General features: G+C 34.5%; 2 protein-coding genes across 2 annotated transcripts; one reads left to right on the top strand and one right to left on the bottom strand.

Annotated features, from left to right (window-relative positions):
• The first annotated feature begins 9091 nt into the window (after nt 1–9091).
• On the top strand, nt 9092–19224 carry LOC100248384 (uncharacterized). The gene is made up of 9 exons (XM_002277150.5): nt 9092–9507; nt 10494–11152; nt 11269–11474; nt 12185–12265; nt 12379–12465; nt 12622–12754; nt 12850–12921; nt 13325–13474; nt 18765–19224. The coding sequence occupies exons 1-9, from the start codon at nt 9107–9109 to the stop codon at nt 18884–18886; spliced, it is 1911 nt and encodes a 636-aa protein (XP_002277186.3). The 5' UTR covers nt 9092–9106; the 3' UTR covers nt 18887–19224.
• A 947-nt stretch (nt 19225–20171) lies between these two features.
• Nucleotides 20172–21161, bottom strand: LOC100243254 (uncharacterized). The gene has a single exon (XM_010664785.2). The coding sequence runs from the start codon at nt 21159–21161 to the stop codon at nt 20172–20174; it is 990 nt and encodes a 329-aa protein (XP_010663087.1).
• Between the last annotated feature and the right edge of the window lie 5559 nt (nt 21162–26720).

Genomic DNA, 26720 nt, shown 5'->3' with positions numbered 1-26720 from the left:
TCAAAGAATCGACCAAATTCAACTCTAATTTCACAAATTCTAGGGATATAAATCTTGTTTCAAGCAGTTGTCGCACAATATTGTGCCTTAGGCATATATGTCTATTCTTCCCATTAAATATTTTACTTTTAACCTTAGCAATTGTAGCTTGACTATCACAACACATAAACATAAACGGGGCGGGTCTCGTCCATAAAGAGATATCTGCTAAGAGGTTTCTAATCCACTCAATCTTAGAACTTGTCTTTTCTAAGGCAATAAACTCAGCCTCCATAGTAGACCAAGTAATGCAAGTTTGCTTGGCAGACTTCCAAGAAACTGCACCTCCTCCAAGGGTAAAAACATACCCACTAGTGGATTTCATCTCATATGAATCAGAGATCCAATTTGCATCACTAAATCCTCTAATGACACTTGGAAATCCATTTTAGCACAAACCATAGTTCATAGTGCCTCTCAAATACTTAAAGACTCTACGAACAGTAATCCAATGGTTTTGATTAGGACTTTGGGTGTACCAACTCAATCTACCTACTGCATAAGCAATGTCAAGCTTGGTACAGTTCGTTAAGTACATTAGACTCCTTATGATTTGAGCATACTCGATTTGGGAAACACTGAGTTCTCTATTTTTCTTCAGTTTTGAGCTAGGATCATAAGGAGTTGACACTAGTTTACAATCAAAGTGTTCAAACTTCCTTAAGATCTTCTCAACATAGTGTTCTTGAGAAAGTTTAAACCAATTAGGTGTTCTAGTTATTTTAATTCCTAGAATCACCTCTGCCTCTCCTAGGTCTTTCATATCAAATTTAGATCTTAGGAATTTATTGGTCTCACACACAACCTCTTGGCTAGTTCCAAAAATCAGCATGTCATCAACATAAAGACAAATGACTACACATGTGTTATCCTCATACTTGCTATAGATACACTTATCAGCATCATTAATGGAATATTCATTAGTTACTAACACATGATCAAACTTGCTATGCCACTGTTTGGGTGCTTTTTTTAACCCATATAATGTTTTAACCAGCCTACACACATTTTTCTCCTTCCCCGGAACTACACAACCTTCGAGTTGTTCCATATAGATTTCCTTTTCCAAATCCCCATTTAAGAATGCAGTCTTGACATCTATTTGGTGTGTCACCAGATTATGAATGGAAGCTAGAGCGATCAATACTCTAATTGACGCTATTCTAGTCACAGGGGCAAATGTGTCAAAGTAATCTACATCCTTCCTTTGTTTAAAGTCTTTGGCAACTAAACAAGTTTTATATTTCTTTATGGACCCATCTTGTTTTAACTTTCTTTTAAAGATCCACTTACTACCAATAGTCTTTGCACCATAAGGTAAATCTACTAACTCTCATCTATGGTTATACATGATTGATTCAATTTCACTATTAATGGCCTCCTTCCAGAATGGTGCATCATTCAAAGTTATAGTTTCTTTATAGGATCTAGGGTCCTCATCTATTAGGAAGGTGTAGAAACCATTTTCAAGGTTTGTTTCTTTTCCATCTCTTTTACTCCTTCTAGGTTCAAATTTAGAAGGTTCAATAAACTCGTCTCTACTTGTTTTCTAAACTTGTAGTTCGCCACCACTTAGTTTCTTAGGAAAGATGCTTTCAAAGAAATTCACATTCTTTATTTCTATTATGGTATTTACTTCTACAAGATTGTTTTCTGAATTAGTAACAAGAAACCTATATGTCACACTATTCTCAACATAGCCAATGAACATTGCATCAAAGGTTTAAGGACCTAGTTTTTGTTTTTTAGGTTTGGGGAAAGAACTTTAGCTAAACACCCACACACTTTCAGGTATGCTATATTAGGTGCATAACCCTTCCACAACTCATAAGGTGTTTTACTAGTTCTCTTGTAAGGTATTCTATTTTGAATATGACAAGCGGAGATGATAGTTTCCCCCCACAAGTTCAAGGGTGCTCCTAAACTTACCAACATTGCATTTTTTTATTTCTTTTAAGGTCCTATTTTTCCTTTTTGCTACTCCATTAGACTCAAGGGAATAAGAAGGAGTAGTTTCGTGAATGATCCCATGATCTTCACAAAAAGAATTAAAGGGGTTAGACTCATACACTCCTCCTCTATCAATTCTAAGCCTTTTAATTTTCTTACTTAGTTGATTTTCCACTTCATTTTTGTACTTGATGAAAGCATTTCTTACTTCCTATTTGTTTCTCAAAAGATATACCCTTGTATACCTTGATTAGTTATTTATGAAAGTTATGTAGAATCTTTTACCACCTCTAGTCATTGTATTTTTTAAGTCTCCTAAGTCACTGTGTATTAAACTTAGTAGATCTTATTATTTTTCTACTGATTTGCAAGATTTCTTTGTAGATTTATATTCTACACATGATTCACATTTTCCATGATTTTCTAAGGACAGCTTAGGGATTAAACTCAATTCAACCATTTTCTTCATATATGAAAAGTTCACATGTCCTAATCTACCATGCCAAATATCACAAGAATCAATTATGTAAGAAGAAGAATAAAATACATTATTATTGATAATATAAAAAAAATTCAACAACATAAATAAACCCTTATTACAATAACTCTTCCCCATAAATGCATCATTCTTGATTAAAACTATTTTATCAAAGTCAAACAAGATTCTCACTTCTGCTTTCCTAAGTAGAGATACCGACACCAAGTTCCAGCGAATATCTGACACATGAAGAACATCATTAAGGGCAAGTACTTTTCTAGAGGTTAGCTTGAGGAGAACTTTCCCTTTGCCAATCACTGGGGTAGATCTAGAATTGCCCATGAACACTTGTTCATCTCCTTTCTTTATAGTGGTATAGGAAGCAAATTGACTTTTGTTGCCATAGATGTGCTTGGTAGCCCTAGAGTCTACCACCCAGTCTTTCATATTAGTGACCAAGCTTACCTCAAAGGAGACTACTGCTATGATCACCTTTGTCTCTGCCAAATTTGCCTTTGAATTGGACTTCTCGGTTCTCTTCCTATGGTGGCATTAAGTTGCATGGTGTCCACACTTGCCACTGACAAAACAATTACCCCGTTTTTTTAATAGTTGGGTTATGGACCTTGTTTTATGCATTGGGTTTGTTCTTAGAGTTTTTTTTTTCGAGACCTATCGTTTTTGAGTTTGGGTTTTTCTTCTACTACATTAGCCTTAGAAGACAGTTCCTTAGCTTTATCAACATTGTGTTTATTTCGATTTTGTTCCTCAATCCTAATATGGATTATGATATCTTCTAGGGACATTTATTTCATTTTATGTTTCATGTTATTTTTGTAGTCTTTCCAAGACTATGGAAGAGCCTCTACTAAGTAACCAACCACAAAATATTCAAGTAATTTAATGTCTTCAATAACTAAGTCATTAATCAACAAGTGGTAGTCATGGATTTAAGATGATACATCTCTATCGTCGATCATTTGGAAATTTCTAAAATTCCATATGGCATATTTCTGAGTTCCTACGTCTTCCAAAACATATTTTTTATTCATCGCATCATAAATTTCTTTTGCAACTTTATATTGACAATAAACATCAAAAAGTTCATTGGAAATGGTACTAAGAATAGCATGCCTAACTTGTTTATTATTAGTTTCTCAAATAGGCAACTATTCAAAACCATTTTCTGGTTTTTGGTCAATCAAAATATGTCCCAAGTTCACTACATCAATTGTTGAAAAAACCCTTTTTTGCCATCTCTTGAAGAATGTCCCGTTGAAGGGATCAATCTTAGAGGTATCAGGACGTGTGTGAACTAGGGAAGCTTCCATTGATCTATTTCAAGATTTTTGTTCTAAGGGTATCAAAAAGCATAGGACTAGCCCAAAACACATAACCAAAAAATAGAAAGATGAATTGGAAACTTATTAGTGATAGGCTCAGGCGTGACAGGCACTGTCCTTAAAATAAATCCACCTTCCTCGAAGACAAACTTGATACACTATGATACTAGTGGTCTATCTCCAGGATTCAACGGCTAGTGAATCTCGCCTTGGGTGCACTCTATAGGCAAGATGTGTACAACTCGAGTTTAGAAATATTCCTCTAAATAGATGTATGAATGTAGCAAGGACGGTGATGAACATAAGAACTCTCTAAAAAATTGGTGTGTGGAAAGTTATGGGTGACCTGCTTTTATGAACCACTAACACAGTCCCAACGAGACTTTACCTATAATTGGAACCACTAACACAATCCCAACAGGACTCTACTTGTAATTGGAACCACTAACACAACCCCAATGGGACTTTTCCTAAAGAGTCAGCCAAAAAATAAAAGACTAAGTCAAACGGAACAAAATTACATTAGTACAGAACAAAAGACTAACTTCACATTTACACTCTTCTTACAAAATTTAATGGTCAAAAATCAAGTTGATGGGCCTGATCTAGTGTTAACTTTGTTTTTTAGGTCCTTTTGGGGTTATGGGTTAGGCTAAGTTCAGATCTAAACTTGACACAATGAAGGCAACATTCCTCATCTTGTTGGTGGGGATAGTCACTACCAAAACCAACCTTGGACAAGTTTGTGAGAATTCCTTGGTTGATCTCTGCGCTTGTGCTGTTATTTCTTACCTCAAAAATCTTGGTACTAATGGCCTGTCTCCTGCATGTTATGAAAGCTTGATCCAAATACAAGCACTTGAAGCCAACCTGGGAACCAATGTGACATGCTTATGCACTTGAAGATGCTAAAAAATCTTCATAACTAATTGAAAATTTTGGTTCTACCATTTCTGGATTCAAATAAGGTTTCTTGATGCAGAAATGGGTTTCAAGGTTTTTGAGAGTTTTCCCAAGGGGGAGCTGACCTCTCTTTGGTTAGGGAGGAGCTACTTATATGCTCCTCCTACATGAAGCTTCCAAAGGGTTTCTTCCCTCTTTCTTCCATATGTTTAACTACCTTTTTTAGTATTCAGTCAACCTTCTGTAGCCATTGTTGACCTTGACCATGAGCTGCCAAAAGAGTGGTTGCAGATTTGCTTTTAATGGTAGGTAGGAAAGCAAGCTGGTGCTAATTGAAGGTTATCTCTTGTAAAGGACCGTAATCATAGGTGTGTTTTTAGGTAAACATGTTTTAGGTGTTTGATTATAGTTAGATGTATTTTGAATGACATACATTATGGGGATATTTATTTTTAGCAGTATCGGCACCCAAACCCAAGTTCGAGCCATTATTAATGGAGGCATCAATTCTCAACTCTCCACTGTACTCCTGAATGCATGTGGTGTTGGCCTTGCCTTTGACCCCACCGGGAATTAATGATACCTGTAATGTTTAGGAAGATAGGGCACGTACAACTTCCTTACCAGCCGAAGTATGATGAACTATTGTGCCAGCACTGCTAGTAATGGTGATTGTGGCAGTTGTAGTAGGCACCCGCGTATAATGCAATAAAAATCTACCTTTATTATGGAATTAATAAACTTTTATGTTAGTATACTCCAAGTAGAATCGATGTATAGATACTGCATATATATGAGTTATGGATCCTTGAAAGTACGTGATTCCAGGCCTAGGCAAGTATTTTCAAAAACAATACTTCTGACAACGGCCAATACAAATTATTTTTAAAAACTGTTTTATAGTGTTTTGTAAAACAAACGTCTGATTAAAAATATTTTAAGGAGTTTTCAGCGGTTTAAATAATTTTATAATATCAATAGGCAATAAAGTTCATAAATGATAGTAGATGCTTTTAATAAAGAAAAAAATCAAGCTTATTCAACCTGACATGAGCCCAACCTCTATATTCTTTCAAGAGAAAAACCAATATAGAATGAATTCCACAACTTCCTTCAATTCAACTCCATCTATTGTGTAAATTTAAAAACACAATTTATGACTTAAAACAACTGCATATATATATATATATATACCACGAGTAAGGTCTATATCAAGAGTAGAGTTGGGTTCCTCCTTCAATTTGAGTTTGTCATCTCTGAATTTAACAAAGGCTTGTTTTTTTATTCTCGGCACATGGATGATATTTCTTCAAAAATTCATTGATCATGCCTTGGAGATCGGATTCTTCCTCAAAGACCTTGGTTCACTTTATTTATTTCCTTAAGGCATGCAAGCATTTTCTCCACTTACCGGCACGTCACTGGCCATCTCTAATATCTTAATTTCTCTAGTAAGACCAAACATTCCCCTATGCAATAAACAATCTCTAACAAATTCATGCTTAAGCCCTCTGAAGTTCATTGAACAACTATCAAAAAGATCCTTCATTATCTAAAAGAAATGTTGCATCTAGTCTACTTTTTGAGCAAACCCACTCTACTCTATCTTCATGCTTTCCCAGATACTGACCGGGCAGGCGATAAAGATGATTGCACATCCACATCTGCTCTCATTGTTTACCGTGGTGTCAATCCCATATTGACATGGAATAAACTTCTAATATAGCATACTCCATGCAGGTTTGATATATATATATATATATATATATATATATATATATATGAGTTTAAGAATCCTTGAAATTATGTAGTATATGATGTGAGGCCTAATATCCCAAGGAGCCCTCTTGTAGATCCATGGTTTGCCAATTAGAAGTACGATCCTATCGTCGGGTCCCTGCAGCCAAACAAAACTTCCATATATTTGTAGTGAGAAAGGGAAAATTTTCAAATTGTGCTCAGAAAATTCAGTTCAAAAATTCCCAGAAAAAATATCTGTTTTAGAACAAAATCATGAAGACAAAATAATCTATATATATGTTCAAAAGACTTTCTCCCTGATTTCAGATAAGTTGGAGTAGTTTTAGCAAAAGGGAGAAAGAGGTACTACCCAATAGATCCTATTGATCTTTAAGTTTGGTAGCGATCATGAGCCCCAGTCACCATGCAGGATTCATCAAGAGTCAATTATTACACTGACGTGAAAAGGACTCGACCAATCAAGAACCTGATTGCTCATTGAATAACCAACAATTTGCAGCCAAGTCTGATCATATTTTATTCATCAGTACTCTGGGGTACTGCCATGGATATTTAAAAAGCTGGAATACTAACTGGTTCTTAAAGAGGGAGGGACCCTAGCTATGATCTGAAACCATATACAGAAATTGCACTCAATTAACTTCTTGCACCAAAGAAAGATCACAGGCAAGTCGTCAAGTAGTCAAGGAAAATATTTGTTTAATATGCTTTTCTGTTAATCATCTTCAGAAAGTTATTCAGTTAAAAAAACTTCCATATAAATCAATATATAAGAACTAAATTAATGAAATGATTACATTTGTATATAACACTAATATAGGAAAGGAACTTCACAAATAATATTAGATGCTTTCAATACAAGATTGAAAATTATTCAGCTTCTGGTGAGCCCAAACCATTCTTTCGAAGAAAATCCAACTTATCACTGAGGACAGATAATAATAAATGTGCCTTTTATTTTTAAGCTAAGCTCGTATGCCTTCTGATCAACCTTTTGAAAATTAATCTTCACAACTCATGACAGTTGATATAATTCACACCCTTTTATTTTTTGGCAACTTGTTTCGTGTAGGCTTGAAATATTACAATTACTGCAAAGCAGTATCAATTTCAGAGACTGGCTAAAAGTATAAATGCTGGTTTAATTATCAACAATAGCTAGCAACACTTAACCATGATGGTAACATCCACTGGGCCTCTGCAATGGTTAAATATCTGTCGCTATACTGCTGCTGCTGCTGGTCTCTTAATTGAGTCCTTAAAGAATGGGGTCCTTGCCCTATCAAGCTCCTATATACAAGTCCTCTTTTCAGCTCAATTCCACGCCCAACCAAGCAAATTAACCAATCCATAGTGTTAACATGATGGAAAGTGTGTTGAAAGCACTAATACACATCCTCCTCCTCCTCCTCCCGATGGCTTTGATCACTATACTAAGTGAAACAACCGATCCCCTGTGTGCAGATGTGTCCCCAAATATCCATGAATGTCAGCATATTCTTCAGAGCAGAAACCTCCCTGATGATCCACCCACTGAGTGCTGCAATGCCTTGAAACGAATCCAAGAGACGGAATCCAGAATTGGGGTCCAAAACACATGTCAATGTGCCAAGAGTTGTGTTATTACTCATATTGTAGCTGCAGGTGCTTCCATCAAAACCCTGGATGCTGGTGAACGAGATATCTCCACCAGTCTCCAGGCCAAATGTGGTGTTAGTCTTGGCTTTGACATTTCTGAGAATGCCCAGTGTTGAGGGGATATGGCATATTCGCTGTGTTTTCTGTTGTTATTGTAGTACTGAATGGGCAGCACTAGCTGCATAAAAATTATGTGCTTTTCGGCTTCGACCACATATTTTTGCACTTAATTATGATTTGCAGCCTCACACCATATGAATTTGGGGCAGTGTCTTGATGGTACACAGCAACTATAGCTAGGTAGATGTAATGGGAGAGCTTCATTAAGACAAAAGCTGCTCCAAAAAAACAAAAAAAAGAAAGAAAATGTTTAAATTATTAGGATAAGTTATGCCAATATCTCCAATAAATATATGGAAGATGAGTCATTCCAAATTAAGTTATATCTCCCAGTATTGTTCAGTTGTGTTGTCTCACTCAAGACTAATTCAGTGGCAGCCTCAACTTTCTCGTATTGGGTGGATTTGATTCTTGAAATTTCATCATGAACAACAAAATCTGGGGAGAGTCCATGAATCTCTGCAAGGTGTGGTAGGATTTTAGTGATTTGGATTCAATATATTGTATGAAAGAAAAACAAAATCCTTGGGGAATATTATTCTAGGAATGAAAAGGAAATAAAGAAAATTTGGAATAATCTCACTACAGCCAATTCAAACACCCCCCCAAAACAGCCCCATTCCTCTTTCTAGCTACAATTTCTCAGCAAGCAAACATACCATTAGATCATAACCCTTCATGTCGCCAACCCATTAAACTAAACAATACAAACAGAAAAAGACACCAACCCAAATTAAGCCGGCCAAATTTTTACTTCATCCACTGTGATATTATCAATGTACGTTTCATCATACATAACAACACCTCTCTTGTGTTCTCAGCCAAAAGCTCCTCCAAAACAAACCCTGCCTTTGCACTGAGAGCAGTGGCAGCCATGGACAGGAGATTCAGCAGAGAAAGCAACGGATTCACAAGCCTGCAGAAGAAGCTGGCAGAGAGCCGGCGTCCAAACCGAGAAGAACCAGTTCCCGATCTCACTGACTTCATGAATGACATGTTCTTCGGGACTACAAACAACGACAAGAAGGCATACAACTTCACAGGTGGTGGTCTGATGGACGACGATGAAGATTACTACGGGGACAGCACAAGGAACAGTAACAGCAGGTTAACTCAAGAATGGCTCAGGGAAGCTAAGCAGATGGTGGCATCGTCTCCTTCTCGGTGTGAATCGCCTTCAAGGCTTGTCGGGTCGCCAAGGTTTGCGGCGGCACAAGGCAGAGAGTCGGCGTCGTTGCTGGACCGGAGAAATCCTCTCTCCAGGTCTGCTAGAAGGTACATGATCATATTCACTGCAACTACATTCACCCTCTCCATTTAAGCTCTTAATTTAACAAAGCGTAACCCATAAATCTTAAACGCTAATCAAAATTCAAAATATTAGACTAATTTAGACTAAATTTTAGGCTTTGTTTGATTTTAGGAATATATATATATAATAAATTAATACTCATCTCAAAAAATGTTTTTGTTTAAAATAAAAGTTCTTCAAAAAAAAAAAAAACCATCAAATATACTAATCCTTTATGATTAAGTGGAGTTTAGAGAATGATTTGGCATTCCCTCGAACCTTTATGATTTGCATAGGACTATAAACTGCATAAGGGTGAATACTAGAAAGTATGAACTTAGGTGGTGTTTGTTTTTTTACTTCATTCTAAATAGAATCTTAATGCTTAATAGTGTTAGGTGGTGTTTGTTTTTTTGGATTTTTGCTGAAAGCAATTTAGTTTTAGAATTTAGGTTGTTTGTTTTTCTACTTTTTTATGACTTATTATAAACTTTTTATTAAATAGAAAAAACAAAAATATACAGCTTTTTTTAAATAGAAAAAATAACATATTGGTTTTTTTTACTTTTTAATACTTAATAAAAATAAAATACTAATAAAACAAACAACCTAATATTTAACACTATTAAGTATTAAGGTTCTAATGTAAAAAAAAAAACACCTTATTTTTATAGTATTTTATTTCTATTAAGTATTAAAAAGTAAAAAAAATCAATATGTTATTTTTTTTTATTTAGAAAAAATTACATATTTTGGTTTTTCCTATTTAATAAAAAATTTATAATAAGTCATAAAAAAAAAAAAAAAAAACAAACAATCTAAATTCTAAAACTAAATTACTTTTAAAAGCCAAAAAAAACAAACTGCTTAGTGAAAGCCAAAAGGACACATCATCCTTGGTTGGACTCCTGTTACCGATTATATCCTAAATTTTCCTGAAAGATTCCTGGGTTATAATATTGAATGACAGGCACAGAGCAGCGGAAGGCTTCAGTGGAGAAATCCTCTCAAAATCAGCTGAACACAGCCGAAACAAGTCGGAGAGTGTAGGCGCAGCCGCCATTCCCTCCGAAGTATCCCCTGCATCGGCGGTCCAGAAATGGTTCTCCAACATCCTCAAGCCATCCAATCCCGCCCCTCCATCCTCCAACCTTCCCAATCCGACGCCCCAAACTCTGCCACCTCGACTCTCCGCCAACCGCAAATCTCGCTTTCAGGACGACTCATCTGGACCTCACTCACTCCCAATCCCTGCCGCGGCCGCCCAGTCCAAACGAACCTTCAAAGCTCCGGCAGCGCCCGACACACATTTGCTCTCTCCGCCCAAGAATCTCATCGAATCGGCTCGCCGGAGGTCGATTTCTTCGTCGACATGCTCGTTGCCCGAGAATCCGGTTCTGTCGCCGCCCAGAAATCTCGTGGAGTCCGCTCACAGGCGGTCGATATCTTCGTCGACATGCTCGATTGATAAACTTTCGTCAAAGGTCAATTCGGCAGGAGGGCACAGAGGTGGAGACGAAGCTCGAAATATTAATGAGTTTCTCAAAGAGCAAAGAACCAAAATTGGGAAAATTGTGAATGGAGAAATCTCTGCAAAGGCGAAAATTTTGCTCTCTGGGCCTTCAAACAGTTGAGTGTTTTGCAAATTGAATTGAAATTTAAAACCTATTCTGTAAATTTTGCAATTCGAGCTGAATTTTATACGGGTTGATGATGAGTTTGTGTTTTGGGTGGTGGGTTTGTAGGCACGAGTTCGATGGTGGCGGCTATATGCTATGCGTGGTTGTTGGAGAATAGGATGAGGGATAGTAAGAAAGAAGACGATGAGGAGGAGTGCGTGGTGGTGCCTGTGATGAATGTGAGGAGGGGAAACATGTGGAAGCTACTGCGGGCCGCCTGGCTCTTCCACCATATCGGCATTGATGCCACCTCATTGCTCTTCTCTGATGAGGTATTCGATTTGTCTTCTATTTTGCTATTTTCGGTTTCATTGTTTGTTACTTTGAAGTTGGAGCTCACAGCACTGAATTGGACCCAAGTGTCTCACCCTTAAATGAACTCGTAGTTCCAGAAATAAAGTTTATTATCACAGAAAGAAAGTTTCTTTATCAGTGAAATAATCAGATACCCTCTCTACTTTTGACATTTATCTACATTCTTTTTTTCAGACTTGACAGTGGAATCTTCTTAAATTTGTCCCAGTTCAATTATGGTGTAGACCAAGTTTGAATTTATACAATATTCATCTAATTACAAAAATTAAAAAAAAAGGTGTGGATTGGGGGGTAACATAAAATTCGGATATCACCTCAATAAAGAAAATATGATCAAGTATAATTGCCCCTTTTTTGAAGTTTCTAATGTCAATTATTTGTATCCTAACTGTGGAAGCCTATTTGTATCCTACTCGAAGAATTTTATTTTTGATATATTTCTTTTCTATTCTGCAACAGCGCAGCGTCACTGCAGACTTCATAATAAATTGACTATTTTGTGTGATATAGTTGACTTGAGCCTCGGATTTATATGATTTAAGTTCATTTGGGCAATAGGATGAAAGCCATCCATCCAGTTCTTTTCTGGGTTCAAACGTGTTTGCTGGTTTGAATAGTTTTGAAGTTTGAACAATTCTCTGACTTTGTTAATGCAATTGTGGGTCAGGTGGATTTGGAGAATTTAATGATGGCTAAGCAATTAAGCATCCTTGTGGTTGGGCAAGATGTTCTCAGAACCAATGGCGAGGTTGGTAAATATGAATTGGAGATTGTTTGATGTGTATGAATGATTCTTATGAACATGCACTACCAAAGTTGTGAAGCTGATTTTATATCTTAAACCTTTTGTAACATCTCTAGGTTGGATCCCAATGCACCATCCTTACAGATAATTACTGTGAAGATGCCTATGATCTACTTCAAATCCCAGTGCTAAAAAACCTTTTGGTAAATCATAATACTTTTTCTGTAGCTGTACTTAATATTTTTGTCTAGTATCTTTTGTACTTTCTTACATTAAAAACTAAAATGTAGCCCTGCTCCAGAATATTTTTGAACTGGACAGTCTGGCATAGCGCATTCTTACTCGTTTCTGTGCTTCAGCTGGCAGGTATTCTGCTAGACACTAGAAATTTGAATGCATCTGCTAAGTTATCAATGGCCAGAGATGCGGAGGCAGTTCAGCTGTTATTGGTTGGCTCAGCCCCAAATCACAGAAATACTCTTTTTGATCAATGTAAGGTTTTCTGCTTCTCTAGATCATGAGTGAAAATGTTTCCATTTGTTCATGTATCATGAATTAACTCATCCAGTTTTTGGTTTTTTTATCAGTGATGCAAGATCAGAGAGACAATTCTTTCTTTGAAGCCTTGAGACACAACTATGGGAAGCCTCCTAATGAGAGTAAGCTATATAGCTAATATTTTATGGAGATTTAATTGTTTTTCTCTTTCCTTTTTATCTTTGTAATCCCTGTAATAGATGGGGCAATTTAAAAAGGTTGTTTTGTCACTTGGAAGCACTGAGGATTGTCATTTGATCAAGTTTGAGTCAGATATGATGAGCCCTAATGTCTATAAGGGGAAGACAAAACTTGTGTACCCAACTCTAGGTAGTCTAGATGAGATTTCCTGATTTGATTGAGTGGAATACTTTTCTATGCTCTATGCTCCTAATAACAGTGGATTGTAGGTGATCTGAAGTTTTACACTTACAGTGTGAATGCATGTTTTGCTCTTGAGCATTCACTAGCATTTGACAAAGTTCAATGGTTTTTTCATCTTTTTCCCCTGTTTGTTGATTATAGATGGTCGTGATAGTGGAGTGCTGGTGGAACATACAGTTTTAGAGAGGAAGTCAACCTCCATCTCTCGCAATGAAGCCATCACACAAAATGCATATAGGAATTCTAATGATGTGAAAAGTGCAAAACCTAGCAGAGTGTCACCAAAATCAGGTATTTTTTTCCTTTTCTTTAAGCACTTATACTTCTACTTTTACAAATGTGGTAAACTTTTGTATCTTGTAGTAGGTTATCAAATTTGTTTTCACTGAATGTCAGTTTTTTGGGATGTTTTTGTTCGATTAATTGAGATGATAACTAATATTAGCTAAGTATAATCTATTTTCTTAAAGCTATTATTGAAGTGCAAGGTCCACAATGATCTTATTTCCTATCTTTGGTGATTTTTTTCAATGGGTCTTGTGAATTCTACATTGTAGGTTCTTAACATGCTTTTTGGGTACCACACTTTGTCTCCTAGTTCTTGATGTTCTTTATTTCCTAGTCTTTTGCTTGACCAATTATTATCACTTTGTATCTATGTTTGTCTCTTGTTAGTCCCTACATAATGATTCAAAAAATACTAAATCCCCACCTACAAGGGAAATTGTTGATAAAAGTCCAAAAATATGACACTTTCTTTTGATCGATGTTTTTTTCCCCTTATCATTTAGGAAAGATAAGATAATCTCAAGATAGAAAACATTCTCTTCGATTCAAACCTAGAATAGATATTTTTCGTTTCCTACTCACACAAGCCCTGATCATTGCTTTCTATCAATTTCTAATTTTAATCTTCCTCCCCCTTCTGAGACTATGGTGCCTGTATAGACCGGTATTCTATTATGATCCAATTTTAACTGGTAATAAATGTTGAGGCTTTGCAATATTTGATTAATCACAATTCTACATAGTCCATTTACTATAGTAACTTCCTATGGAATTCATTAGAGGAATGTTTCCAACAAAAATTGTTTATTCTTGCATATCTTTGCCAGTTTTCTAAATTAATACCGTATCATAGACCGTATCCTATTGGATCAGTTATCACAATTCTGTTTTGTTTTCGAAGTAGAGTGGAGTTGTATGATCAGTCTTGACAATTCACTATCATATTTTGCGGAGATCACATCTATACGATCAATCATTTCATTCTCCTATCTGGTTTTCATGATAGACCGCATCCTGTCCAATCAGTGATGATAGTTCAGTTTCAATTTCTGCGTAGATATCACTTGCACAATCAATCACGTCATAATTATATCTCATTTTCATCATAAACTGCACCTGTATGATCAGTCATGTCGTTGTCCTGTCTAATTTTCGTGATAAACCACATCATGTTTGAACGGTCATGATAGTTCTATTCCGATTTCGGTGTAGATAGCACCTGTACAATTAGTCACGTCATTGTACTGTCTAGACTTCATCATAGATTGTACCTTGTCAAATTGATCATGACAGTTCAATTTCGTTTTCAGATTAGAGCGAACCTGTATGATCGGTCACATCGTTGTCTTGTCTCATCTTCGTCATAAACCGCACACTATCTAATTGGTCTTGACAATTCAATATCATATTCTACGAATATCATACTTGTACGATCAGTCACGTCATTCTCCTATCTGGTTTTTGTGATAAACCACATCCTGTTCGATAAGTCATGGCAGTTCAATTCCGATTTTGGCGTAGATCACACCTGTACGATCAGTCACATCGTTGTTCTATGTGTTTTTCTTCGTAGTACGCCTCGTCGGATCGGTCATAACAATCCAATTTAATTTTCAGCGTAGAGCGGACCTATACGATTGGTCACGTTGTTATCCTATCTCATCTTCATCATAAACAGCACACAATTCAGTATCGTATTCTGCGGAGATCACACCTGTACAATCGAACACATCATTGTCCCGTTTGGTTTTCACTATAGAAACAATTTAAAAAAATATGAGTGATTCATTTACAATATCTTTCTTTTATCAATGATTCTACCATTTGATACGTTTCCAAAAATAATCAAAATCTAATTTCCTAATCTATATTTGCAATTTTTTGAAATGTATAAAGCTCTTCTATCAAGCCTTAATCAATAATCCTATAAAATCCTTCAATTTGTATCTAATGAAATCCAAGTATTGTAGGCATTCCCTCATTTCCTCCTCGAGTATTTTTAATTTCCCATTTATAAAATTAAAAAAAAAAATCTCATTATTATTATTAGATTGGCTCATTCTTCATCGAATTATATGGGTCAATCAAGACCTAGCAATGATGGAATTTATATTATGTTTACTGAATCACATGAAATTTTACTCAACTCCATTAATCTGATCTAATATATGAAATACACGTTAATGGAGGAATAAAGAGAATTTTATGAAGGTTTATATTTATTAAATATGTAGAGATATAACTATCTATATATCGGTCTCCTCCTTTATTGCGTTTCTATTTACGTTAGTATAGGACATGCTCTATCAAAATTAAAATTTGTATTTTCTATTCCATGAAAATTGAAACACGATAATTTAAATTTACTATGGGCATCTTATATAGATAAGATAATTAGATATTTGTGTAAGAATTTGTGTTTTGGAGTTTACATATAATTGCTTCTATAATATAATTACAAAGAATTTCTTATGTCATTAAAGAAACACAATTTGAAATTCAAATCCAAGAGTCATTCATGAATTCATAGTCAATGGTAATAGTTAATGGTTCCAATTTGTCCTGAATTTTAACTTTTGTGAATTGTTTAGCTTTTCAATTTCAATCGAAAAGAGAGGGGAGGTTTTCAGGTATTATGTATTTTGTGATACTATACAATCAATCAGAAGGATGGATCCGATCCAAAACAAAAAGAAGGATTTCTTTTTAGAAAAGGGATTAAGCTAAATGAAATTCAAGATGTAAGTACAATAAAAAAAAGGGTTTATCTTTTTGTATTGTTGTGGTGGCATGGCCAAGTGGTAAGGAGGTTTTAGAAGAAACCTCAAGCAAAAATCTAGGGAACTATGGTTTAAAGAAGGTGACAAGAATACAAAGTTTTTTCATAAGATGACTAATGCTCGTCGTAGAAGAAATTTCATAGGAAGAATTAAGGTGAATGGAGAGTGGGTTACGGAGGAGTCTCAGATTTCGGAAAAAATTGTAAATTATTTCCAACTTCTTTTGGCAGATTCAAGTGGCCTGTGGAGACAGTATTAATAGGTTACCCTTTTCAAGGGAAAGCAATGAGACTTCTGGAGGGTTGGAAGAGCCTTTCAGTGTGGAGGAGGTTTATGCAACATTGCTAGAATTAGAAGGAGACAAAGCCCACAATCTAGATGGTTTTCTTTTGGCTTTCTAGCAGCACTGTTGGGACTTTCTTAAGAATGAAATCTTGGGTCTGTTCAGGGAATTCCACACCCCAGGATCTTTTGAAAGGAGTCTAAATGCCATGTTCTTAGTGTTAATTTAAAAAAAGAGGGAAGTCAGACTTAAAAGACTTCAGGCCAATTAGTTTAGTGGGAAGTTTGTATAAACTTCTAGCTAAAGTTTTGGCAAATAGGCTGAAGAAAGTTATAGCAAGAGTGGTGTTTGATTCTCAGAATGCTTTTGTGCAAGGGAGGAAAATCCTAGACGCAGCCCTAATTACAAATGAGGCTATAGATTCAAGATTATGGAGTTGAAGGGGGAGAGTGATCTGTAAGTTGGACATTGAGAAAGCCTATGACCATGCCAATTAGACCTTTCTTTTGGAAGTGTTGCAGAAATTAGGTTTTGTATGGAGATGGGTTGATTAGATTTGGCTCTGTATATATCGAACAACTAGGTTTTTTTATCTTGGTTAATGGTTTTCTAACTGGTTTCTTTCAGAGCAAGGGGTTTAAGGCAAAGGGATCACTATCCCTATATCTATTTGTGCTAGTGATGGAGCCTCTCAGTATTCTGTTAAGAAATGCAGGGGAGGGGCACTTCATTTCAGGCTTCAAGGTAAGAGGCAGAAGAAGAGGAGTGGAAATTTCTCACCTCCTTTTCACGGATGATACCTTGCTTTTTTGTGAGCCTTGCTTAGACCAATTGATTTGTTTGAGTTTGGTCTTGTTTTGGTTTGAAGCTTTTTCAGCGCTGAAAATTAATTTGTATAAAAGCGAGTTGATTCCCATGGGGAGGTCCCTAATGTTGAGGAGCTTACCTTTTTATTGAGTTGCAAAGTGGGGAAACTTTCAACTACTTATTTAGGCTTGCCTTTGGGTGCTTTGTTTAAGTCCCTTTCTATATGTGATGTGGTTGAGGAGAGGTTGCATAAAAGGTTAGCCCTTTGGAAACAACAATACCTTTCAAAGGGTGGTAGACTTACCTTGCTTAAAAGTATACTTTGGAAAAAAAAAATTCTTTCTTTTCTGTAATTCTAAACAACGATAAGCTATTTCCCAATTGTTTCACAAACACAATTGGGACGTGATAAGGATTAGATTAAATTGGAAATGGAGGTATGTGATAGTAGATAGTGATTTGTCTTGATTCTATATTTTTATGCCTTTTATGAATAATGCCCAATGAAGGGGAACAAAAGAAAAAAGGGGTCTTATTATTCTTTCATTTTCATTAGTAAAATTCCAATGATATTTTCCAAGGGTGTCACGGCATTTTTTGCTTGTGCTTAATGTTTTCTGATTCTCATAGAAATCTTTTAGGAACTTGTTTTGTTATAAGTGAATATATGGGATTTGTTCATCAGTAATGTTGGGTCAGAATCCTATTTTGACTTTGTGCCATCAATTCCACTATTATTAGTGAACAATAATGGAATAATTCTTTCATATTCATAGAGATGGGGAACATAATTCACTTGGATGTATTAAGTTTCACATGGGCTGCTTTAATGGTAGTCTTCACATTTTCTCTTTCAATCATAGTATGAGGAAGAAATGGGCTCTAGAGGTACTACTAATTCAGTTAAGTAATCAAACTGCATCAATTATTTTATAGATCATTCTGCAAAACATTTTTTTAACTATTTATAATTATTTATTATAATAAAATAAAATGTAAATAAAAATATCTTCATTTTGAAACTCCTTTGGATTCTTTCTTGCCTTGTGAATTTCTAAATTCTAGGTTCTTAACATGCATTTTGGGCACCACTCTCTATCCCTTAGTTCTTGCTGTAATTTACTTCTTTGTCTTTTTCTTGACCAATTATTATCACTTGGTGTCGATGCTTGTCTCATTTCCTGAGTCTTTTTTAAAAAGGGGATACAACTGAGGAACATTCAAGTAATGTAAAAGAGAGCAGGTATTCTTGGGAAAAGAACTAGGTATTTTAGGATGGGATAATGAAAATAGTCCCTTTTTCCACCATCGTAAATTCTTGATAGAAATCAAGTTCATCAGCACGAATTTATTTTTCCCCTCCAATGCTTATTCTAAAATTTAATTCAGGCCTGACACCATTAACACATCTCTCCCCTTGCAGCAAAGCCCAAGTCTTCAACCGTGCAAGCACCCACAGTAGCACCAGCAGAAGCAGCACCCAATTCCTCTGGTGGAAAGAATAAATTTTTCCTGGCAAAGTGGTTTGGTTTTGGTTCAAAATGATGATCAAATGCCTGAGTCATTTGCATACTGTAAATCTGATCCTCATTAAGTTCCAAAAGTGAGAGTTAGAGGCCGAGTAGATGAGCATCATTTCCTGGATTGCCAGTGGGTTCAACAAAGCAGTGAGTTGGGTTCCACCATTTTATCCCCCATGATCTTTGTTTTTGGATGTTGCTTGGCTACAGGAGAGATGAAATACTTATGGCTGGCATGCCTCTATTATTATTTTTGTACCAGACAAATAATGTTTAGAGCTGCTGACAGGCAGATTAGTCCATGCTATTGTAACTCCTGTATTTTCTCCCAATGTTGTTATTGCTGAAGTTCAAAATTCTTCACTTGCCTGTCCACAAGGAGCAAGTTTTTTCTCCCACAATACAAATCGACAACTTGGAAATGGTTGAGTGATCATGTGATCATAGTTATCACATTGATCTTCTTGCTATTACTATTTACCCAAAGCTTTCGGCCTTTAACAGTAGTGTGGACTACGACAAATATGTTGTGTTTCTATCTACCAATTCTCCCTGTAAGGTGCATCAGACTCTTGCTTCCTGTTTTACCGTATCTGGTTAAGACCTTAAGGTAATAAATTGATAATTTTTCAGTCACCAGTTTTATGCAGGTTGGACTCTGAAGATACAACTGTGGGAAGTGTCTGATAGACTTTTCTTTTGTGATGGACAAAGGAAAATGAGTATTACACCACTATTATTAGGAAACAACAAAAAATTAACTTTTGATGGGTGTTTAGTTTAGTAGCGAAGTAGTTGTAAAGAGAAGTAGAATGGAAATGAAGATATTTATTTCATGTGCAATGCACTTACTCTCTTGCAGTTGGCGACTCCATCACCATCACATGCATCAGCCTCGTTTGGGCAGATACAGACATTCTAATGTCAACCTCTCAGTCTATACATAAATGAAAGACAGTGACATATATATTGAAAAAATAATAGCTCAATTATCAAGATCAGATCAAGAGGAGGAGGTAATAGAATTTCTTTTAAAAGATGAGGGAGATGCCTCTAGATTAGAAATTATTGGTCATGTATGTGATCCAATGTGTCTTGTCCAATTGTGACCACTTGTTCAATCCCAGCTGTGACTAACTTCCAAGCCCTCTTCTTTTGGCCCCATCTCCTTTCATGTGATGCCCTCTCAATGTGCTTTCTGCACCGAACCTCCATCCTCACCATTGCATTCAAGGCCCATTCTTTTACAGCCTTATTCTTCTTGGCATTGTTGGCGATATGACCGTTGGCATGGGCCAACTCAGTCCCCCTCATTCAACCTTCCAGGCATAGAGAAACAAGCAAAACTCAGATGACCCACCAGCATTGAACCCCTCTGCTGCATCACAGCTCCCAGTTTGAGATGACAATGGTGTTGTTGATGTCAGTGATGATAATGGCAGAGACGAGGAAGTTGATATTGATATCGATGTTGGTGATGTGGATGACATAAGTGGTTTAAAGATAAATAGAGCATGCCTTAAACCAGGGCTAAAGAGCCAGTCATGGACATCCCAATACACCTCCACTCTTAGTTTGTTGACATGAATGGATTCATTACCTCTGAACTTCCACTGGAGATGCTTAACATGAATGACCAAATGGCCATCTATCCTTATCTCCATTTCTGGATCAACCCTACCACAGGAATTGCCATTACCCATGCTCCCACCACTGCCACCACTTCTGTTCTTGCACTCAATTGAGATGTCATGGAATCTGCCTCTCTCATGGAACTTAGCTTTTGTAGAGAACTTCTTCTTTCCAAATATGTGCTCCTTCTTTGAAACCAAAATTGGATCGATGAGAGCCGGTCTGCAACCTGTCTTCCTGTATGCATCCTTCTTTAGATCGCCAAGAAGTAGCACAACCTCTTCATTGCACACAACTGCCACATAGTACTCTGAGCTTGGCTCGGTTTCTCCATTGAATTTTGCAGCCTTAAGGTCCCAGAAGATGTCAACAGGCTTATCATCAACTACAAAGCGCTTGGAGCCTTGTTTCCTCCAGAAGTACCATGGCTTCAGCTCCACCTTGCAGGTGTATTGGCTCTCCCCATCCGGGCCTTCCACTGCCACTGATAGGCCATGAAGCAGCAAATTCTTGCACCAAGTGATGGTAATCAGGCGGCACTGATCTGCAATTTTCGTGCGGTATACATACATGAAAACACTCTGCCCAGACCTTGTAACAGCAGCTGGGTCATCAGTTTGCTTCTCAACAGATGAAAAGCAAGCAGGAATCCCAATTGGGTCTTGCATTGTACCAACTATTCCTGCAAATTAACAATGGGCAAAGCTCAATTTTGAGGAGGAAGAACCAGTCAACAAGATGAGCTACTGGCCAGGATGATGAAATACATGAGTTGGAGAGGGCTGAATTGGAGTGAAAAAAAATGAGAGAGAGAGAGAGAGAGGGAGGGAGAGAGAGAGAGAGAGGGGGAGAGAGATCTTGCTCACAAGATGTGAGTCACAGATGCTGCCAGAGGTGTTCTTGGCATCATTTATGAAGTGATAAAATTATACATATTCCCTAACTGGCATACAGATGGCAGATGAGTGAGAGTGAGTGAAGAACAAGAACAACCCTTTTTATATTCAATCACCAATGACCTCTGTTGATTTCTCATACCTGGATTTTCTTTTCTTTTTTTTCTTTTTTTTTTTTCTTTCTTGGTTTCTTGGTTTACTTTAAGCATTTCAATTTCTTCTTTCAACTTTTATGAATCCAAGGTGGTTTTGCTTCTGTTACACTTAAAATACATACTTCCATGCATGGCAAAAAGCAGAGAAGCCCCTCTTCACCAGATTTGGAGTATAGATTTCTACATCCAAGCAATTGCAGCACATGAAGGGGTGGGTGAAAAGATGACCAGTCAAAATTAAAATATTACATAGAGATGAAGAGTTGGTTTTCCAATGTGGGTCTTCATAATTCTTTCTCTATTTTTTTTTAATATTATACATCATTTTTTTGTGGGGAGATTTCACTTTTTAACTTTTCTCCAAATATTTTGCAGCAGAGACAAGAGAGTCAAGAGACTGAGTGTAGGAGAGGAATCTAGGGGGGGTGATAGTTGCAGAAAAGTGTTGAGGAATCTATGGCTGCAGGCTTGCAGCTGCAGATCTGGTCTCAATGCCCAGTCTTCTGCCTGTACTTTGGGTTTAAGTCAAGCAGATAACATGGCAATAAACAACCCCATTTCTACATTTTAGTGGAGAAAAACTAAAATAACAATATGCTTTCTTCTGCCTTGCCTCCCCTTTTCTGTCACCAGAAAAAAGTACCCCTGATGTCATTGTTACTAGAATTCAACCAAAACTTTCATATATTATTTTAAATTATAATTTATTCTAAAAGTTTAATAATTAAAAAATTCTGAAAATTATCTCTTCTTGGGTTGTCATGTCATCCTATGACTAGAATCATAAATCACTTATCCTAAAAGTATAATAATTATAATTTTTTCAAAATAATACCTTAATCAAGTCTTCTTATACAACTACCATAGCAAGGAATTAAAAAAATATTTAGATATTTGATAAATTTTAAAAAAATTACACATAATCATTTAAAGTTATATTTATACAATATTTGTTAGATGCTTTTTTTTAAAATATATATATATATTTTTTGTTACTTAACATAGTAATAAAGAATATTTTAATTTATATTTAAACATTAATTATTCTTTATAAAATTGTTTCTAATAGAAGAATTATAATATATATATATATATATTATAGACTAATGACTTTAAAAATAACACCTATTTAAATAATGGTTATTTGGTTAAAGGGATTAAAATAACTCTCATATTTGCAAAAATAGTTCATCCCTCGAAAAGTATAAAAATTGACCAAATTTGAACAAAAATACCCATCTTTTTATTTCCCTTCAACATTTAGAACATTTCTTCTACTCCATTATCCTCTTTTAGGTATACAGAACCAACTCTTCATCTTTCATTTAGAAACCCAAGAGAATTTATCATCTTTTTCTTCTATTTCATTCTCTTCTTTTAGATACATTGAACAAACTCCTCATCTTTCTTTTAAAAACCTTAAAAGAGTAAATAGATGATCGAATAAAAAATAAAAAGTTAATCTACTATAAAATAGAGGGAAATGAGAAGTTGTCTATGAGGGAAATAAAAGGAAGGGCATTTTTGTTCCAATCGAATCATTTTTTATGTTTTTCGACGTATGGGTTATTTTTATAAATATGAGAGTTATTTTAACCTCTATTAACTAAATAACCCTTTAAATTAAATAATGATCTAAAACCATGTAAGATTAAGTATAATATTCATGGATATGAAGGGTTTTTACCTCTCTTGTTGTACTCTAGGTTTGAAATATGGTAAACAAGAATATGTCAGTACTTGGATTTTATAGATATATTGAAAATATCGAATAAATATTTATGAATATTTTGATAAAAATATAAATAGAAAATAAATAATTCAAAATTCATGAAAATATTTAGAAAACTTAAAAAAATGATAAAATGAGTAAAAATATTTGTATTAAAGTTATTTTGTAAGTGTAATTAGGATAAATACAATTAAAGATAATATTTATCAAATTTTTATAAAAAAAAAATTAGCTTAAATTCTTTTAATATATTTATATTCATTTATTTTAAGATTTTTAAAAATACTTTTATTAAAATATATTTTATTACATTTTAAATAAAAAATTAAATTGATTTATATAAAATATTTTATTTGAGATTTTATTTCTAAAATTTTATTACAAATATGTAGTGACAACTTTTTCTATTAACATTAATTTATTTAAATAATTAAAATTATTAATAATTTATCTTATCAAATTAATTTTAATTTATAAAATATTAGGATTTCATTAGTTTATATATATATATATATTGTAGCAATATTTTAGTGAAATTATATTTTTAATATTTTAAAATAAAAACATTTAAAATTAAAAGGATAAATAAAAAAATTAAGAGTGAAGTGATAGTAATTTTTAAAAATAGGATTAATGAGATAAATATGAAAAGAAGTTAAAAATAAAAAGATAATATAAAATAAAATTATAATATAAATTTAAAATAAAATAAATTTTTTTTGAAAAAAAGAAAAAGAAAAATATATATCATTTAAAAAAAAAAGAAAAAAATTTCCAAAAAAATCAGGGCCCACACAGCATCGCCCCCACGCCCAATTTTTCTCCAAAATTTGCCAACGAAAAAAAAAAAAAACAAAACAAAAGATTTTTCAAACCTTGGTTGTACCTAAATTGATCTCCAAATTATCAAAACCCATCCTTGAAGTAATTCAAGGCCTAAGGATGATGGCTTGAGTTATGGGGCATTGAAAAATAATGAATGAAAGTATTTGGATCGTTTCTCATTTATGGGCGAATTTGAAGAATTGATTTGTTTAACATTGAGAAGGAAAAAGAACAAAAGAAAAGGGGTCCCCCCAAAAAAAAATTGCAGAACAAGGTACACAACAGCAGTTGAATAATAAAATATGGTTTCAAATTTATTTATTTTTAAATAATAAAATAATTACACTATTCTTACATGGTGTTGTAGGAGCAATTTTGAATGAAATAAGTCATCGAGTATATTTATAATTAAACTCTTAGAGTCTGTTTGGTAGTAATTTTAATGACATTTTTAATATTTTTAATATTTGAAAATTTTCATCATTAAAGTGTTAGAAAGGCTATAAAAACTTTTTATAATAACTCCCAAACGCATTCTTAATTTATACAAATAACATTCATCCAATAATATATGTAGTGAAATTTTCTATTTGAAGAAAATGGTGATACTATATACACCAAACCACATTTTTATTACCATGTTTATCATATGATTACACATCAAGTGGTAATTAGATATAAAATAAATATTCGTAAAAATTCGTTGACGTTGAAACATCATCTATAAAAATGATAGAACAAATATTTTTCTTGGAAAAAATTGTTGACATGGAGATTGTTGATCCTTAAAAATCTTTTTATGTCAAGGAAAATTGTAACCATCCCTTTCTCATATTAAGAAAGTTATCTTTTAGCTTCTAGATCTGTCAAACTATTTGACTAATTTTTTTATTTATATTGAAAAGTGTCTCAAATTTCATTTTGTGCTTATTCTAGATGTTTGATATTTTTCTATTTAGATAATATTTTATAAAGAACTATTTTCCTATTATTATAAATGAACTATCCTATATATGGTGAAATTATGTAATAGAAATGGGTTTATTGTGATATAAAATATGTTAAATCAATGTTTGATTGATCTTAATTTTGATGATAATAAAATAGGGTTTGAAACTAATGATTTATTCTAAGTGTGTTTAGGCAAGATGATTTATAAAGTGACAATAATAAAGATAAATGTAATCAAAAGAAAATTAAAAAGAAGAAAAAACCTCAAAGAGAAGATTAATCCAAGACGTATTTTCTAAGATCTCTTTGTAAGGTCATTAGTGCAATCATGCATTTTATCATTAAAAATTATTTTTAATCTCAAGTTTTCACATTAAAACAATCCGAGTCATTTAAAGTCATTCATGCATTATTTTCTCACTTTTTTTTTGCTTGTTTGACCAATGGTTAACTAAGAGGTTGACTGGTTTAAGTTTAAGGTTGATCAGTTAAACCAAGAGGTTAACTGATCAGGTCAAGTGACCAACTGGTTTATGAAAATTTTCAACGCGACAAAAACTTGTCTCAATTGGTTGAAATATAACCTCACCCGATCGAACCAATGATCAAGCAATCAAACTCTTGTAATCTAATTGTCACAATTTTGCTCAAATGACCCTCCTTTGAGCTTATATAGAGGAACATGAAGCTTCTGGAGCCCCCTGAAGCCATACACATGAAACTACTAGTGGAGAAGTGTGAAAGTTTCTAGAAGATACTAAATATGTCCACACATTTCTACATAAAGATGGAAGGCAAGGGAAGAGTGCGGGGTATTTTAAAGAGTTCTAACGTACTTTTGTACATATGTTGTATATAGTCTTTGTATAGAGAAATCTAGAATAGAGTGGAACCTTTATAGGTTCTAAAGAGTTGTACAATGCCTATAAATAGGAGGTGTCCTCATTTGGCCAAGATACCAAACAAATTGAAAGCTTCATAGCATTGTAAAACCTTTTTATGCAATAGAAAGCTTCCTTTCTTTGCCTTCGTTGTGCACTCTAACTTCTAAGTCATGTGAATTACTTAGTCTAACTAGCTAAGTGGGTGGGAAAGGTTGACATAGCAACATCAAGCATTTTGAGCTGTCTAAATGTTGCATGTGAGTTTAGGAAATGTCTAAATCCTATACCTTTTGCTACTCAACAACTAGAAGCCAATTTGACTATTAGTTGACCCCAAGCTATGCATACTGGCTAGTTATGTTTTCAACTTCTATTTAAAAGCTCCAAACTTCATATATTAATGGGGAGACAGTTTTAAATCATTCTTGAATATTATTTAAGTATCAGGGAGTGTTTTAGAGTGCACTTGTTTTTAAACTTACATATCATTTTAGTGTACTATTCAACTTTAGTTTCCTTGTATCGTATTATACCAAAATTGTAAACTAAAAGTTTTATTTTTATCAAATATTTTCTTTATACTTTGTGAGGTAGGCTCAAGTATGAGGTATCACTTTAGGAAAAATTCTAAGTATGAGGTAATACTTAGAGAGTTTAAGAGTGAAATGTCTTTTAAGGAAAATTGTAAGTGCTCATTGGAACTGGTTAATCCAAGTGTAAAAACTTGAAGACTTGGCTTGAAGCTTTCACATAATGGAACTTCAAACTTGGGATTGAAGCTAAA

Source organism: Vitis vinifera, chromosome 17, assembly GCF_030704535.1.
Source record: "Vitis vinifera cultivar Pinot Noir 40024 chromosome 17, ASM3070453v1".
Lineage (NCBI taxonomy): Eukaryota > Viridiplantae > Streptophyta > Magnoliopsida > Vitales > Vitaceae > Vitis > Vitis vinifera.
The sequence above is the reverse complement of the archived record's forward strand: the minus strand, read 5'-3'. Positions and strand labels throughout refer to the sequence as shown.